The sequence below is a fragment of the Motacilla alba genome, chromosome 12 (assembly GCF_015832195.1).
Source record: "Motacilla alba alba isolate MOTALB_02 chromosome 12, Motacilla_alba_V1.0_pri, whole genome shotgun sequence".
NCBI classification, from domain to species: Eukaryota; Metazoa; Chordata; class Aves; order Passeriformes; family Motacillidae; genus Motacilla; species Motacilla alba.
In genome coordinates this window covers 14,527,528-14,541,509 of record NC_052027.1, presented here as the reverse complement: position 1 = coordinate 14,541,509, position 13,982 = coordinate 14,527,528, and the positions used below count along the sequence as shown (strand labels likewise).

Here is a 13,982-nt window from a genome sequence, read left to right as displayed (position 1 = left end):
TGTTTTTTTTACCATCTACTTAGATTAAAAATGAATCCTTCCTCGAAGATATCAACAACTTGCTGAACTCTGGTGACATTCCAAACATTTACAGTCCCGAGGACCAAGACAAGATCCTGACAGCTATGAAGCCCATTGTTAGAGACCTGGGACAGCAGCCCACCAAAGCCAATTTGATGGCTGCATACGTAGCACGGGTTCGCAGCAATATCCACATGGTCCTGTGCATGAGGTACACTTCAGGCCTCCACCTCTGTGCTTTTAATGCTAATTATTCCCTCCTTATCCTTTACCTTTCATCACTGTGTAATGGGATCTTTATTTCCAAGCCCCAGCCTTTGGAGAAGGAGGAAGAATAGGAGTATGGTTTGCATAACACCTTCTCCTAGGACTAGAATTTTATTTTTTTTTTTACACTTTGCTGATCTCAAGATGAAGTTTGAATTTTTCAAGAGTATGATTATGTGTGATTCAGATGAAGCACAAGGTACCTCCTCCTCTCTGCACCACTGCATTTGGGGCTCAGTTGCACCATGTTTACTCATTAATCCAATGCATAGTCCATAACCAGCTTGCTCCCTTGCAGGAGGGATAGCAGAAGGTACAGGGCATTCTCAATGCAAGAACAAGCAGAAAAATCAAGGCCATGGTTATGGTTTGGTGATGTGATCTCTGCACACACCTGCTGGAAATAAGGGACAAAAAATAAATGTGTTCTGAAGTTTAAGTTTGTCCCTAGAGAGAGGACCCTTAAAACATCACCCTACTACCATCTTAATACTTGCAGAATATCCCAAGCAAAGGAATTAGCTCAGACATGCCACTTTGGGCACACAGCTCAGTGCCTGAACTGTCATTCCCCTTTTCCCTCCTTCCCTGGGTGCATTTCTGTCCCTCTTGCTCCACAAAGTGTCAGGGTGGTTCCATAGAAGGACAGATACTTTGTCCTGTATGTAGAGCCAGCTGTAACACATCTTCTCTGCACGCCTTGCCCTCAGCCCCATCGGAGAAGTGTTCCGTGCCCGCTTGAGGCAGTTCCCCTCTCTTGTGAACTGCTGCACCATTGACTGGTTCAGTGAGTGGCCTGCTGAAGCCCTGCAGAGCGTTGCCTCCTCCTTCCTGAACGAGCTCCCGCTCCTTGGCAGCAGCAATGAGGACACCAGCGGGATGGTACGTGCCACACGCGAGGATATTCTGCTCCCACGTGTTCAGTGTGCTGTGTCTCTGCCTACACCAAGACAACAGATGCAGGGCACACCTTCAGAATTGTCCTACCCTGCAGCAGAAATGTTCCATGGCAGGATCATTCAAGTGCAGAGCTGCATAGCTTTTGTATGCCTTGAAATGGGCTTGGCTAATTGTCAGCCCTCTGTGGCACTAAAGCTCCCCCCCCCACACACAAGCTGTGCTGTGACTGTATGGTTTGGTTCTTCATAAGCCCCTTTTGCTCTCTCTGGGCATCACATAGATTTGCCTTTCACATGTTCACTACTGAATGTTTCTTTCTTTTGTTTCTTTTCCTTTCCTTGTTGCTTTCCTTTCTCCTTGTAGATTCAAGTATGCGTAGCAATCCACCAGAGCGTGGCAAAGAAGTGCCAGTTGTTCCTAGCAGAACTGGGCAGACACAATTATATCACTCCCAAAAGCTACCTGGAGTTCCTCAGCATCTTCAGTTCCCTCATTGGAAAGAAGCAACAGGAACTGAAGACAGCCAAGAACAGGATGCAAAGTGGCCTAGACAAGGTCTGTTCCTCCTACCCAGGAAAGTTTTGGGGCCACCCTCTGAGAAATGTATTCACAGCTGCAGAGATGCAGTGAGATGTCCTACACATGCCCTGTGTAACAGGAAAAAACTCAGGCTAAAGCAAGAGATAACTGTGCCTTCTGCCAGGACCAGGCTTCCTGAAGGTCTGAGTCTGTAACAGCGCTAAAGAATAATGATCCCCAGTCTTCGGGGACCACAGACCTCTGTGTAGCTCAGCTCTCAGGATGTTCCTTATTAACCTTGTAATTTAAAGCCCTCTAACAGAAACATTGTTCTGCTGCCTCATTGCCATGAGCTCATGAAGTAATGCCTAACATGTGCAGGCAACGTTAGACACTGCTGGTCATAGGCACACCACAGTGTCAGATTGTTGCTTAAGCAGGACCCAGGGCAAGACCTGTGCTTTGCACAGCCCAGCGCCAGGCAGGGAGCACCCTCCAGAGCAGCACAGCCCTTTCCTAAGGCTTTCTATGGCTGCTGCCCCTGCTCTTAGCTCTGCTTTGCTCCCATAGCTCCTGCGAACCGCAGAGGATGTAGCGAAGATGCAGGAGGAGCTGGAGAACTCCCGCCCTCTCCTGGCGCAGGCAGCCAAGGACACCGAGGCAACCATCGAGCAGATCAAGGTACCGCTTCAGGCAGCCCTGCACTAACTCTGCTCACACTGGACACAGGCTGGAGGGGCCTGGCAGGGATTGTGCAAAATCCTGCTTGATCAGAGGTAAAAACAGGCTCCGATTGGCACGGCAGATATTTGTGCAGAGCTGCAGTGACCGCACTAACTGCCTCCTGCTGGGGTCCTGCTCTGCTGCTGGGGAGCACCTGTTGTTGTAGAAGAAATGGCTCCCATGGCCCTGTCTAAAAGCACCACCCAGGGTCAGCCAGCCGAGCTCCCAAGCTTTTGCAAGCACAGTCTAGCAACACTAACACAATCCTGAGGTGGCCTGAGCAGCTCTAAGCCAGGCTCGTTGCTGAACAGGATCATTCCTCCACATCCCATCCACAGGGAGCTGACCCAGCTGCAGCCTGCCCCCCAGACCTCAAGGACCATCACACAGTCACTCATGCCACTTCACAAGAGGGAACTGTTTGTGTTGGCTGTCACTGCCTTCTCTCCTTGTGTTCCTCCCTGCCTGTCTCCTGCTGTGAGGTGGCCACACTGGGACAGTGACACTAACATAATACAGCTCTGCATGGAGAGTGGAAAGACTCTGCAATCACCTCAATTCCCACACAGCAGATAAGGATTTGGCTATACTCCACATTATGCCTCCTGGTAGTGTTTTAACTCTTGGGGTATGCAGAAGTGGCAGCTTTAGAAACAAACCCCTAAGCATATCTTCCTACTCCTCCATCTCCCTACAAATTTGCAACCCCATGCATCCTCTACTTGTGCCAATTGAAAAATGAGCAGAGCAGCTAATTCCTGCAAGACTAACATCATTTCAGGCACAACCAGAGCTGCAGCTTGTGGATGGTTTATACAGGCTGACAAAAACCTTCTCCCAGTATGGTGCAGGGAGGGCATCCCGTGCAGCAGTTAGGTCCCTGAGGTCTGCTGGGGGAAGACACACAAGCTGCCAGGACAGCTGTGATCCTTTCCCAGCAGTGCCAAGCCAAGCTCTGCCTCCAGCATGCTTCTGAGGCTGTCTCTGGTGTTGCAGGTGGACACAGCAGTGGCTGAAAAGACAAGAAGTGCCGTGCAGGCTGAGGAGGCAAAGGCCAATGAGAAAGCTCAGACAGCCCAAGCCATTGCAGATGATGCTCAGAAGGACTTGGCTGAAGCCCTCCCAGCCCTGGATGCTGCTCTTGCCAGCCTGAAGAACCTCAACAGAAATGATGTTACAGAGGTAACTGTGTCAAGGGAGAGGGTGGCAAAGCTGGTCAGGGACAGCATCCCCTTTGCAGCAATTCCCTTTCAATAAGCCTGCAACATCCCCAGCCTTTTCCTCTATCCATCCATCCCCCTGGGCTCACTCTGGGCAGCTCCCTGTGCAGCTCCTCACCTTCACTCCTTCAGATGCAAATTGAAGGGCAGAAAGGCAGGGAGTGGCCCCTGGATGTTTCTGGCATATCCTGGAGATGCTGTGGAGGAGGGCTCACCCTACATGCCTGTCCACAGGGGCAGGCAGCAGCTACCACCAAACAACCCCAAGTACTGACTGTGCAACACAGGGACAGAGCTGGCAGCGCCCTGAACCTGCAGGCTCTTTGAAAAGGGATCCACCACAGGCAGAGAAGAGGCAGCAGTCTGAATTCAAGGAATAGTGGCTTGAAATAGGCTAGTGAGAGAAAGAAGGGTGATTCTGAACCTGCAAGCATCACAGGCCAAGACAGCACACTCAATAAGTACAGATTTCACCACACAGGGATGGGCTTACTGCTCTGCAGTTGTGAGTAACAGACCTTTTTATTCTCCCAAAAACACACAAAACCCCTTTCATCAGAAAGTGGGGAAAGACACGGTGTAAGTCCACTAGCCCCCAGCCCCCACCCTCTTGTAGAGCTGGCACAAGAAGTGTCTTGTCTGTGCAAGGCTTCCAATGCCACAAGATGGATCAATTTCTTACACGTCATCTAAACCAGCCCCCAGAAACTCTGTATTTAAGGATTAAGCTCCTAGTTTCTTTTAAATCAAGCTGCCAGGTCATGACACCAGAGCAGAGACCACCAGAGTTCTCTCCCAGTCCAGAATTAAGGACCCAGCCCAACCAAAAGAGGACACCACTGCTGTGGCAGGGAGCAAGGATCCCTTTGACCTACTCCTTTCCATAGGGCAGCTCCCTCAGGGGTCCCTTGGAGGAAGCTGATGCCTGCTTCTCCAGCTCCTCCACCTCCTGCCTCAGCCTGTCCTCATTGCAGTAAAAATACACATAAAGGTTGCGCTCTGCCTGCAGGATGGGGTTCTCCAGAGACCTGCGCTTCACCTCCAAGTCACTCAGGAGGTCTGTCAGTTTTTGGTAGAGGTCATCCTCCATGATGATCAATTGCTGCATCAGCTCAGACATCTCCTAAGGGACAGAGCCCAAACTCACGTGAACATGGAGAAATAAGGGGATTTTCTTAATGCCTGTGGAACAGCTCAGCCCCCCAGAAACAAACTACCCACCAGCTCTGGCCTCCAAACCCTCCCAGTCCAAGGAGCAGAGGAGGCTTTCTGGGACACCTTGGCTAAGGCACCCCAGTCTCAACACTGAACAGCACATGTGAGACACAGTGAGAATCACCTTTGTCCCATAGCCAGCCGCTGCCTCACTGGAGGGTTTTTGGGGCAAGGCAAGGATGAGGCCAAGCTCCTCTCCCTCTGTGGCCGAGAGGCAGTGAGGTGTCCCCGCTGCACCCAGAGGGGATGGCAGAGGGCCCCCAGTGCTGACCTGCTGCCACCCAGCAAGGCCCAGGGGAGGGGAAGTGCTGCCTTACCGGCGAGGAGAGCTGCAGCTGGTTGGAGCTGTTGTACAGCTGGTGATAGAGCACTTCCATGGAGGACTCCAGGGCAGACACCTGGAGCATAGGAGCTTCCAGCTGGGCTTCCAGTGCCCTCTTGTCCTGAACCAGCTGGGAGCACTTGGCTGCCAAGGCTGCATAACTGCGGAAGAGCTGCTGCTTCTTCTGATCCTTCCCCATAAGCATGTCCCAGAGCCTGTGAGAGGGGACAGCCAGCCGGAGCTGTGAGTGAAGCACCAGTACGGAGCAAGAACAGAGCTCTGAGGTTGTTGTGCACTGTAAGACTGGGATGCAAGCTGATGTGTGTCAGCAGTGAGAAGACAGCCAGTCCTGGTGAGCATCCCATGTCATGGAGCTCCGGGAAGAGCTCCATAAAGGAGCAGGCTGGCTCAAGAGCCAGTGTGTGATTGCTTTTTGGCAGACACTGGCACCAGCTGCTGCAAAACTGTGTGGGGGAAGACTGAGAAGACCCAGGCAATGCAGAACACCTAGTCAGAGAAAGGTCTTGCTCTAAGCAGCTTGTGGTTTCTTGTGGCCCAGCTCTCTTTCTCCATGGCTGAAGACTTGCCTCTACACCCTCTACCTTAACATTCTATAAAAAATTTCTGTTCTCTGTACTCATTCCATTCTCCAAGCCCATACTTGGCTTCATCAGTCCAAGTCAGGCAGAAAGAAGCAAATCTGGGGCATTTCACACCACCATGGAGTCACAGGGGCTCTGCACCGGCAGAAGAGCACTGCTAGTCTCTCTGCTAGCTTGGGTCTGCTGCCTGTCTCGGCCATTCCCACGCCACTGTCCCCACACCTAGTTTGTTCTTCAAGCTCAGACCCCCCAGGCCCTTACCGTACAGCAGTGAGGTCTTTGGGGTCTATCCATTTGTGCGGATGACCCTTCTGGGAGGGCCTGGCACCTCTGAAGTAGATCTGCTGCTTCTGCAGCCTGGTCTGGGATTCCCTCGCGACAGTTTCGATCTTCTCCAGCCAAGCAGCCTTGTGTTCCAGCTCCTGTCTCTCCCGTTTCAGCAGGAGCTCCAGCAGGTCCAGGCGGCTGTGCTGGCTCAGCAGCCACGCAGCCGCCTCCTCCTGCCTCCTGGCAGTGCTCTGGAGCCGGGCGACTTGCAGGCTGAAGTGCCTGTGCAGGATGGGCAGGCGAAGGCGGCGGGCCTCTGCCTGCAGCAGGGGCAGCAGCTGGTGTGCCAGCGTGTGCGCGATGTCCCAGCGCAGCACGTGGAGCTGCCTCTGCAGCACGGCAGCCTGGCTCTGCAGCTCGGCCTCCACGGCCTGCTGTGCGGGGACACAAACAGCCTGGTGACACGGCGCCGCCTGCCTCTGCCACCCCCTCCCAACCTGTCAGCTGGGCTCCAGCGCTCAGCAGGAGGCACAGGCAGACCCTGCCACACAGGATGGGGGAGGAATGGGGGCACTGGCCTTACCTGGTTATCCTCAAGAGCTTCCAGAGTCCTCTGGGCCCACTCCAGCGCAGCACGGGCGCCTTCCACTTTTGCTGCTGTGACTATAACCTCCCTCCGGGCACAGATATATGCTGTCTCTATTCGGCCCAGCTCCTTCCAGAAGCTGTCTTGATCCTCCAGCAGCTCATCTTCATTAGTCCCAAGACTTTTTGGTGTTGATGTTTTCTTGGTGTCCCTTCTCTCCATGACTTCCTGGCTGCCATCTCTCTCCTCACTCTCCATGCTCACCATGTCTTTCTCATTCCTTCCCTCCACTAGGAGCTCTGCCTTTGAGCCTTGGACCAATTTTCCCCAGCTTGCTGGTGCCACCCCCCACAGCGTTTTTGTGCATTCTTGATAAGGAGCTCCTCTTCTTTCTTCTGGTATTTCACAGTATGAGTCCATTTGTGTCTCAGCCTCCAGCCCTTCCTTCAGGCTGCTCTCTCCCTGTGCACTTGCTTCCCAAACATCTGGAGCCTGAACACTCTGTGGCAGGACCTCCTGGATGAAGCTCTCAAATGCATCAGTGGCCTGTTGTTCTTGCTCCAGGTAAGGAGCAAGATCCATCTGGCACAGCAGTGTTGGCAGCTGGCCCATCCCCATGTCCCCCGGACACTCAGACACCTGCTTTGCAGCCTTGCTGACCTGGCTCAAGACAGCTCTGGTTTTGAAGATCTTTGCTTTCAAGTCCATATGAGCCACCCTCAACTCCTGCTTCACCACTTTCTCCTCCTCCTCCATATACTTCTGCTCCTGCTGCAGCTTGTTTGTCCAAGCCAACAGCTTCCTGTACCTCCAGAGCTGGCAGTCACGGTGGTGCTTCAGCTCCTGAAGCTCCTGCTGCAGGGCCTCTTGAGAGGGCCCCTCATCCACTATGGAGCTCGGGAGCTGCAGGACCTGGCAGCACATCTGCAGGGCCTCGTCCAAGGCATCTCCTTCCAGGATGGGTTTGCCTGCAGCCAGCAGGGCCTCATAAGCCTCCACCTCAGCTGGGCTCAGCACGTTCTCCTCACCCACCGTGCTGCAGAACCACTCCAGGAACTGCTTTGATTCAGGGCAGTCAAAGAGCCACTCAAAGTCATTCTCACAGAAGGTGTCTGCATGGGGGCAGATCAGCCTCAGCTTTGCCATAAAGTCTGCTGCTCTGTTGACAGTGTCCAGTGGGAAGGCCTGGGAATACCTCCAGCTAAACATGGCAAGGATGGTCAGCACTAGAAGGGAAGAAGAAGGAGTCATCCTCAGAGGTCCTGACACCCACAGTCCTCTCAAGGGTGCTGCAGCAGCACTCCTAGATGCCTGCTTGATGGAAGACTCAAGCAGTCCCTCCACAAGTGCTGAAGACCAGCTCATCGCTGTGGTGGGGTACAAGACAAATGAGAGCCCACAGAACAAGGGAGAAAGCCTGCCTGTGTCCCATTTCCATACAGCGTTCTCCCTAGGGCCATACAGATTTTTCTCCTTTGCCAAGACATATTCAGCCATAGGGATACACCTATTAGAGGAGCAGAGCAGGCTTTTTCAGCCTATGTTTAGTTTGCTCCACGCCCTTTCTGATAACCAGCTTTCCCTTCAAATGCCTCTTGTTCCTGCCTCTGGTCCCAGTCTCCTCTGGCCCAGCTGAGGGAGGGAGAAGCACCCCATCTCCCAGAGAATCAGGTTAACCCTGTTTTTCATTTGGGTTTTGCAGGTACGAGCCCTGCAGCGGCCTCCCCCTGGTGTGAAGATTGTGATTGAAGCTGTCTGCATTATGCATGGAAAAAAGCCCAAAAAGGTGGCAGGAGAAAAGATAGGCACCAAGGTGGATGATTACTGGGAGCCAGGCAGGGCCCTTCTCCAGGACCCAGTGCAGTTCCTAAACAGCCTGTATGATTATGATAAGGTAAGCAGTAGCAGAAGGAAGCTGTGGCTGGGATCAGGTATTGCCTCACAGACATCCTTCTCACAGCAGTAACAAATTGAGCTCCTTGTGTGCAACACCCTTCAGCACCACCAAGGTCGAGGGTGTGTTTGGCCTGGAAGCTCTCATGTGAGTTGGGTGCACTTCGTTGCCTTGGGCAACGGGACCCAGACACACAGCTCTTCACATTGTCCCCCTGCTCTCTTGTGGGGAGGAGCTAGGTAGAAGTGGTATGGGAAAGGAATTACCCAATCCCACAGCTGTGGCTCCCAGACCTCAACATGCAGTCATTTGATTCTTTTTGCTCCAGTGTGATGCCTTGACCATCCTGTCAGGTCCTGGGGTGCTGCTGCCTCTGGGGGAAGCCCTTAGGAGATCAGTGATGAGCATGCTAGAGATCTGACTAAGGAGAGTCTCCTTCTCTCCCACCATTCTTTGCAGGACAATATTCCAGAGAGTGTGATCAAGGCCATCCAGCCCTACATTGACAATGACGAGTTTCAGCCAGCTGCCATTGCCAAGGTCTCCAAAGCCTGTACCTCCATCTGCCAGTGGGTGCGTGCCATGCACAAGTACCACTTTGTGGCCAAGGTCGTGGAGCCCAAGCGGGTAAGAAACTGTGTGACCCAGTTGCCTTTGGTGTTCAGGAACACAGAACTGGCAGCTCCCTTCTGCAGGAGATGCTGGGAATCACTACATTCTGCAGGTCAGGATGTAATGCCTTTGTCATCCAGGGATTGGATTGACTGAGATATTGAGATATCAGTAGCTAGCACTTATCAGCAAGAGCTTTCATGGAAAGCCCACTCTTGCTTCAAGATCTCTGGCTTGTGGGGGAAGAGCCTGACCACATACCCACTGTTTCCTTGTGCATGTCCCCAGCAAGCCTTGCGGGAGGCAGAGGAGGACCTGCGTGCCACCCAGCTGGTCCTGGACGAAGCTAAGCAACGCCTGAAGGAGGTTGAAGATGGCATTGCCATGCTGCAAGCCAAGTACGAGGCCTGCAAAGCCAATAAGGAGGAGTTGGAGAGGAAGTGTGAGCAGTGTCTGGAGAGATTGGCCCGTGCCGACGTGGTAAGGGACAGAGCTAGCTTCTGCCTGCTTATATGAGGCAACTCAATTCCAGATCAAGCAGCACAGTGGTGAAAACATCCACGTGCCTGCAGCTCATGACAATCCTAGGCTGAAGCTACCTGGCCTGATCTCAGCAGCTCAACAGGACTGGAAAGCTAAGCTAGCCAGGCACTGATGTAAAAAGCTGCTGTCCTCCTGTGCACAGCTTTCTCAGCTAACAATAGGTCTTCCAGCATATCTGAAAGCAGCCCAGTAATCCCTGGATTGAGTGCTTAAAGCCAGATAGAATTCAGAGTATTTCAGGGGCCACCCCAACCTCTGGTCACCAAAGTCACCTGCAGCATTACCCAGAGAACAGCAGGTCCAGGACACAAGGTTAGACCTCACAGCAGCTCTCACATGTGCAACTTATCCCACAGCTCATCAACAGCTTGGCTGATGAGAAGGTGCGCTGGCAGGACACTGTGGAGAGCCTGGATGACAAAATCAACAACAGCTCTGGGGATGTGCTGGTGGCAGCTGGCTTTGTGGCCTACCTGGGCCCTTTCACAGTAAGTGTGCAGTGGTCAGCACTCCGTTTACAGCTCTGCTGTCCTGGCCAGGGAGAAAGGAACAGGACACAAGGGAACAAGATCCCTCCAGGATCTCTCTCCGCTTGTGCAAGAGGCTGCACAAGGCCCATTTGAATGGGAGCAGGAGGGTTTAGATACTCACAACACATTAGCTGCAACTTAAAGAAAGGCTATGGTGGTGTTTCTCATGACAGGGAGACTACCGTGCAGCACTGTCCGCAGAGTGGATGGAGGAGCTGGCCAAAAACAACATTCCCCACAGTGAGGATGCAAGCCTCATCAACACCCTTGGAGACCCTGTGGAAATCCGCTCCTGGCAGGCAAGTTTCAAAAAAAAACCCAAACCAAACAATACTTGGGGAAGAAGGGCCCTCAGGTAAAGTCCAAAACAGTCAGCTCAGCACTCACCAGGATCCCCTGGACCAAAGGACAGGCCCCCACACCAAGCAGCTGGGTAGTGGCCACACTGCAGAACTGGAATTGCTGCCAGGCTGGGCAGCAGTGAAAAGGGGATCAGCCTTGACCTGTAAGGCTTGTCCTTTACCAGTGCCAGGCCCTGAGCTAAGCTCTGGCCATAGCCTGCCCAAGCCTGACCCCACAGCACAGCCCAGGGCTTGGCTGCTGGCAGAGGTACCTTCACCACCATCCCCTGTCCATCTGCTGGGAGCACTCTGGGGCCAGGGCAGCAAGGGCTTCTCTCTGGTCACCGATGTGCACTAGCAGGTATTCCAACAACTTTTTCTACCCTGTTAGATTGCTGGTTTACCCAACGATGCCCTGTCTGTGGATAACGGGGTAATAACCCGATTCTCCCTGCGCTGGAATCACTACATAGACCCACAAGGACAAGCAAACAAGTGGATCAAGAATCTGGTAAGAGCTGTGGGGAGGAAAACCGGATCTGCCAGGATAGGGGAAACAGCTTTCTGTCAGGAGCTGTGCAGAGCAACCTCAGGCTTTGGGCTCTAGAGCTGCAAAGCCCTATGCTGTGCCAGCCCAACCCAACCAACAACAGACAGTCTCCACATCCACATTCACCCCAGGTGGATTTCCCTTCTCAGGGTAAGCAGCACAGGGCAGGAAGAGCCCTCATTTAAGCAAGCAAGGCAGCAAGCAAATCAGGTTCCCACTCTGGCAGTCCACTAACATTCTGGGAGCCTTCACCTCACAAAACAACACCAGCATCTCCCATAATGGTTTTCAGATTTCTCACACAGAGGGGTCAGGGTGGGATTACCTGGCTGCTGAGTACATTCCCTACTGCCAAAGTGCTGAAAACACTCAACAGTACCTCTTCTGCCCTTTTGAAGGATCAGGCAGGGGGCTGAGGCAGCTGCTCCTGCTTTGCTCCCTGAGAGCTTTTCCCACCCACCTGCTCTCACTTTGTAGGCTCTGCCCTGAATTAGCAGTGTGAGGCTCCAGAGGGGTATTGCTCTGTGAAGGAGATTGTCCCTATTTCCCCCCGTTTCTGCTGCCTCATTCAGCTGTCTCTAGTGCCTGCTGATGTAGGATAAACTTGCCAAAATAGCCAAAGTCTAGCTGAGCAAGAAAATATATTATTTCTGCTGCCCCAGGGAGCTAAATCAGGCCAGTGAGAGGTGTACTGTGAATCAGAGCTGGATGTGAAGGTGGCAGGACACCACAGAAACCCTGCCCTTCCCTGCTGCCTTTCAGGAGAGGGAAAACAGCCTGGAAGTGTCCAAGCTGAATGACCGGGACTTCCTCTCCACTCTGGAGAATGCCATTAGCTTTGGGAAGCCCTTCCTGCTGGAGAATGTCGGCGAGGAGCTGGATCCAGTCCTTGAGCCTGTCCTGCTGAAAGAGGTCTGGTGTCTCCCCTTGGCAAGGAGGGCAGTGGGTGCCTGGCTGAGCTGTAAGGGCCAGGGTGCCGTGGGGTGGGGTGTGTTCGTAGGTCTCCATGGGCAGGCAGAACTCACATGGATGAGTGAGTCCCATGCCTTGGCCAGGGCTCCAACACCCTGACAGCCTCCTGCATGTACTGGTGGTCTGCCAGCAGGCATCTCTGCCTGGGAGGCAGGGCCATGAAACACAACTGCTGTCTTCACATTCAGGCCTTTAGTTCCACAGGGAAGCTTGGAGCTCCTCTGTCCCTGACAGCCTTCTGAGTCTCCTGACTGCAGAGTCCAGGGCAGAGCAGGATGCCTTCCCTCACAAGAGGTAGGCATGCCAGTCTTCCTGTATTTGTCCTTCTCTGGTACAGACCTTCAAACAGCAAGGCAGCACCGTGCTGAGGCTGGGGGATACAACGATCCCCTACCATGAGGATTTCAAGATGTACATCACCACCAAGCTCCCCAACCCTCACTACAGCCCTGAGGTCTCCACAAAGCTCACCCTCATCAACTTCACCCTCTCACCCAGGTACCTGCTTTTACCCCATTAGCTGCCCATGCTGCTCAGCCTCATTCTGCTGTCCTCAGACCCTCGGGCATGTTGCCCCCTCATCTGCCACCCTCACTTCCATGGCTTTTGTTGTAGTGGCTTGGAAGACCAGCTGTTGGGAGAAGTGGTGGCTGCAGAGCGGCCTGACTTGGAAGAAGATAGAAACCAGCTAATTGTTAGCAATGCCCAGATGCGTCAGGAGCTAAAGGTGATAGAAGACCAGATCCTGTATCGGCTCAGCACTTCTGAAGGAAACCCTGTAGATGACTTGGAGCTCATCAAAGTGTTGGAGGCATCCAAGCTGAAGGCAGGAGAGATCCAGGTCAGAAGTGAAAGGTGCTGTCCCCCCTGCAGCTGTGCATCCCCTGCCAGCACTCCACTAACCATGGCATCGCTTCTGTCCTCCAGGCCAAAGTGGCGGTGGCAGAGCAGACAGAGAAGGACATCAACATCACCCGCATGCAGTATGTGCCTGTGGCTGTCCGCTCGCAGATCCTCTACTTCTGTGTCTCAGACCTGTCCAACGTGGACCCCATGTACCAGTATTCACTCGAGTGGTTCCTCAACATCTTCCTCTTGGGGATCCGTAACTCTGAGAAAGCAGGTGCCTGCCCAGAGCAGCCCCCTCCTCTCCTCCCTCAGCCCACGTCTGAACCCGGTCTGCGTGTCAGAGCAGCATCTATCCTTCCCAGGCAGGGTGTGGGTGTGCCTCTGTCACCAGGAGCCCAGAGGTGACGTGGAGGGCACCCTCCACACCCCTATGGCACCTGCCATCCTTGTCTGGTTGTTGCCTTTCTTTCAGAGGAGCTGACGGAGCGGGTGAAGAACATCAACAACTACATCACCTTCAGTCTGTACTGCAACGTGTGCCGCAGCCTCTTTGAGAAGCACAAGCTCATGTTTGCCTTCCTGGTCAGCGCCCGGATCCTGATGAATGAGGGGAAGATCGATATGGTGAGCAAGTCACCTCAGTGCTGAAGGGGATCCCATCAGGGCAGCTCAGGCGCAGCCTGTTCAGCCCCTAGAGCTGTGTGCTGGGTGGGAAAGGAGCCTTGTTCCCTGGGGTTAGCGACGGGCTTGGCAGCCTGCTGGACAAACACAGGTCCTTTGTCTTTATTCAGCTCTCAAACTCTTCTCTGTGTCTACATGCAGAGCTGCCTGAATCCCCTGCAGCTTTTGCCAGTTTGCTGCCAGACTGCCGCAAGGGTTAATGAGTTCAGAGGGAGCAGGCAGGGGTTAGCAGAGAGTGGCAGCTGAGCAGTCACTATGTTGATCTGACCAGACCCTCCAGCTCAGCTACTCCTTGACACACACACCTGTCAGGAGAGCAGCCAGAAGGATGCTACGGGATTTTAATTGGATATGGCACCCTGTGCCAT

The 13,982-nt window shown here is 53.4% G+C and overlaps 2 protein-coding genes across 2 annotated transcripts in view; one reads left to right on the top strand and one right to left on the bottom strand.

The window, feature by feature from the left end:
* Window positions 1–13,982, top strand: part of DNAH1 (dynein axonemal heavy chain 1) — a 72,249-nt gene that overhangs the window by 52,227 nt on the left and 6,040 nt on the right. The window contains exons 51-66 of the mRNA XM_038149355.1: window positions 24–232; window positions 999–1,170; window positions 1,552–1,743; window positions 2,278–2,388; window positions 3,427–3,612; window positions 8,345–8,536; window positions 8,996–9,163; window positions 9,437–9,628; window positions 10,048–10,179; window positions 10,395–10,520; window positions 10,954–11,073; window positions 11,875–12,024; window positions 12,422–12,582; window positions 12,700–12,925; window positions 13,012–13,207; window positions 13,406–13,557. Coding sequence (XP_038005283.1) covers window positions 24–232; window positions 999–1,170; window positions 1,552–1,743; window positions 2,278–2,388; window positions 3,427–3,612; window positions 8,345–8,536; window positions 8,996–9,163; window positions 9,437–9,628; window positions 10,048–10,179; window positions 10,395–10,520; window positions 10,954–11,073; window positions 11,875–12,024; window positions 12,422–12,582; window positions 12,700–12,925; window positions 13,012–13,207; window positions 13,406–13,557 — 2,685 coding nt within the window. The remainder of the gene's footprint in view (window positions 1–23; window positions 233–998; window positions 1,171–1,551; window positions 1,744–2,277; window positions 2,389–3,426; window positions 3,613–8,344; window positions 8,537–8,995; window positions 9,164–9,436; window positions 9,629–10,047; window positions 10,180–10,394; window positions 10,521–10,953; window positions 11,074–11,874; window positions 12,025–12,421; window positions 12,583–12,699; window positions 12,926–13,011; window positions 13,208–13,405; window positions 13,558–13,982) is intronic.
* Window positions 4,522–7,893, bottom strand: LOC119706130 (HAUS augmin-like complex subunit 3). Its single transcript, XM_038149360.1, has 4 exons — window positions 6,640–7,893; window positions 6,051–6,490; window positions 5,183–5,402; window positions 4,522–4,773 (listed from the first exon to the last, which is right to left on the bottom strand). Exons 1-4 carry the CDS (start codon window positions 7,891–7,893, stop codon window positions 4,522–4,524), a joined length of 2,166 nt encoding a protein of 721 aa, XP_038005288.1.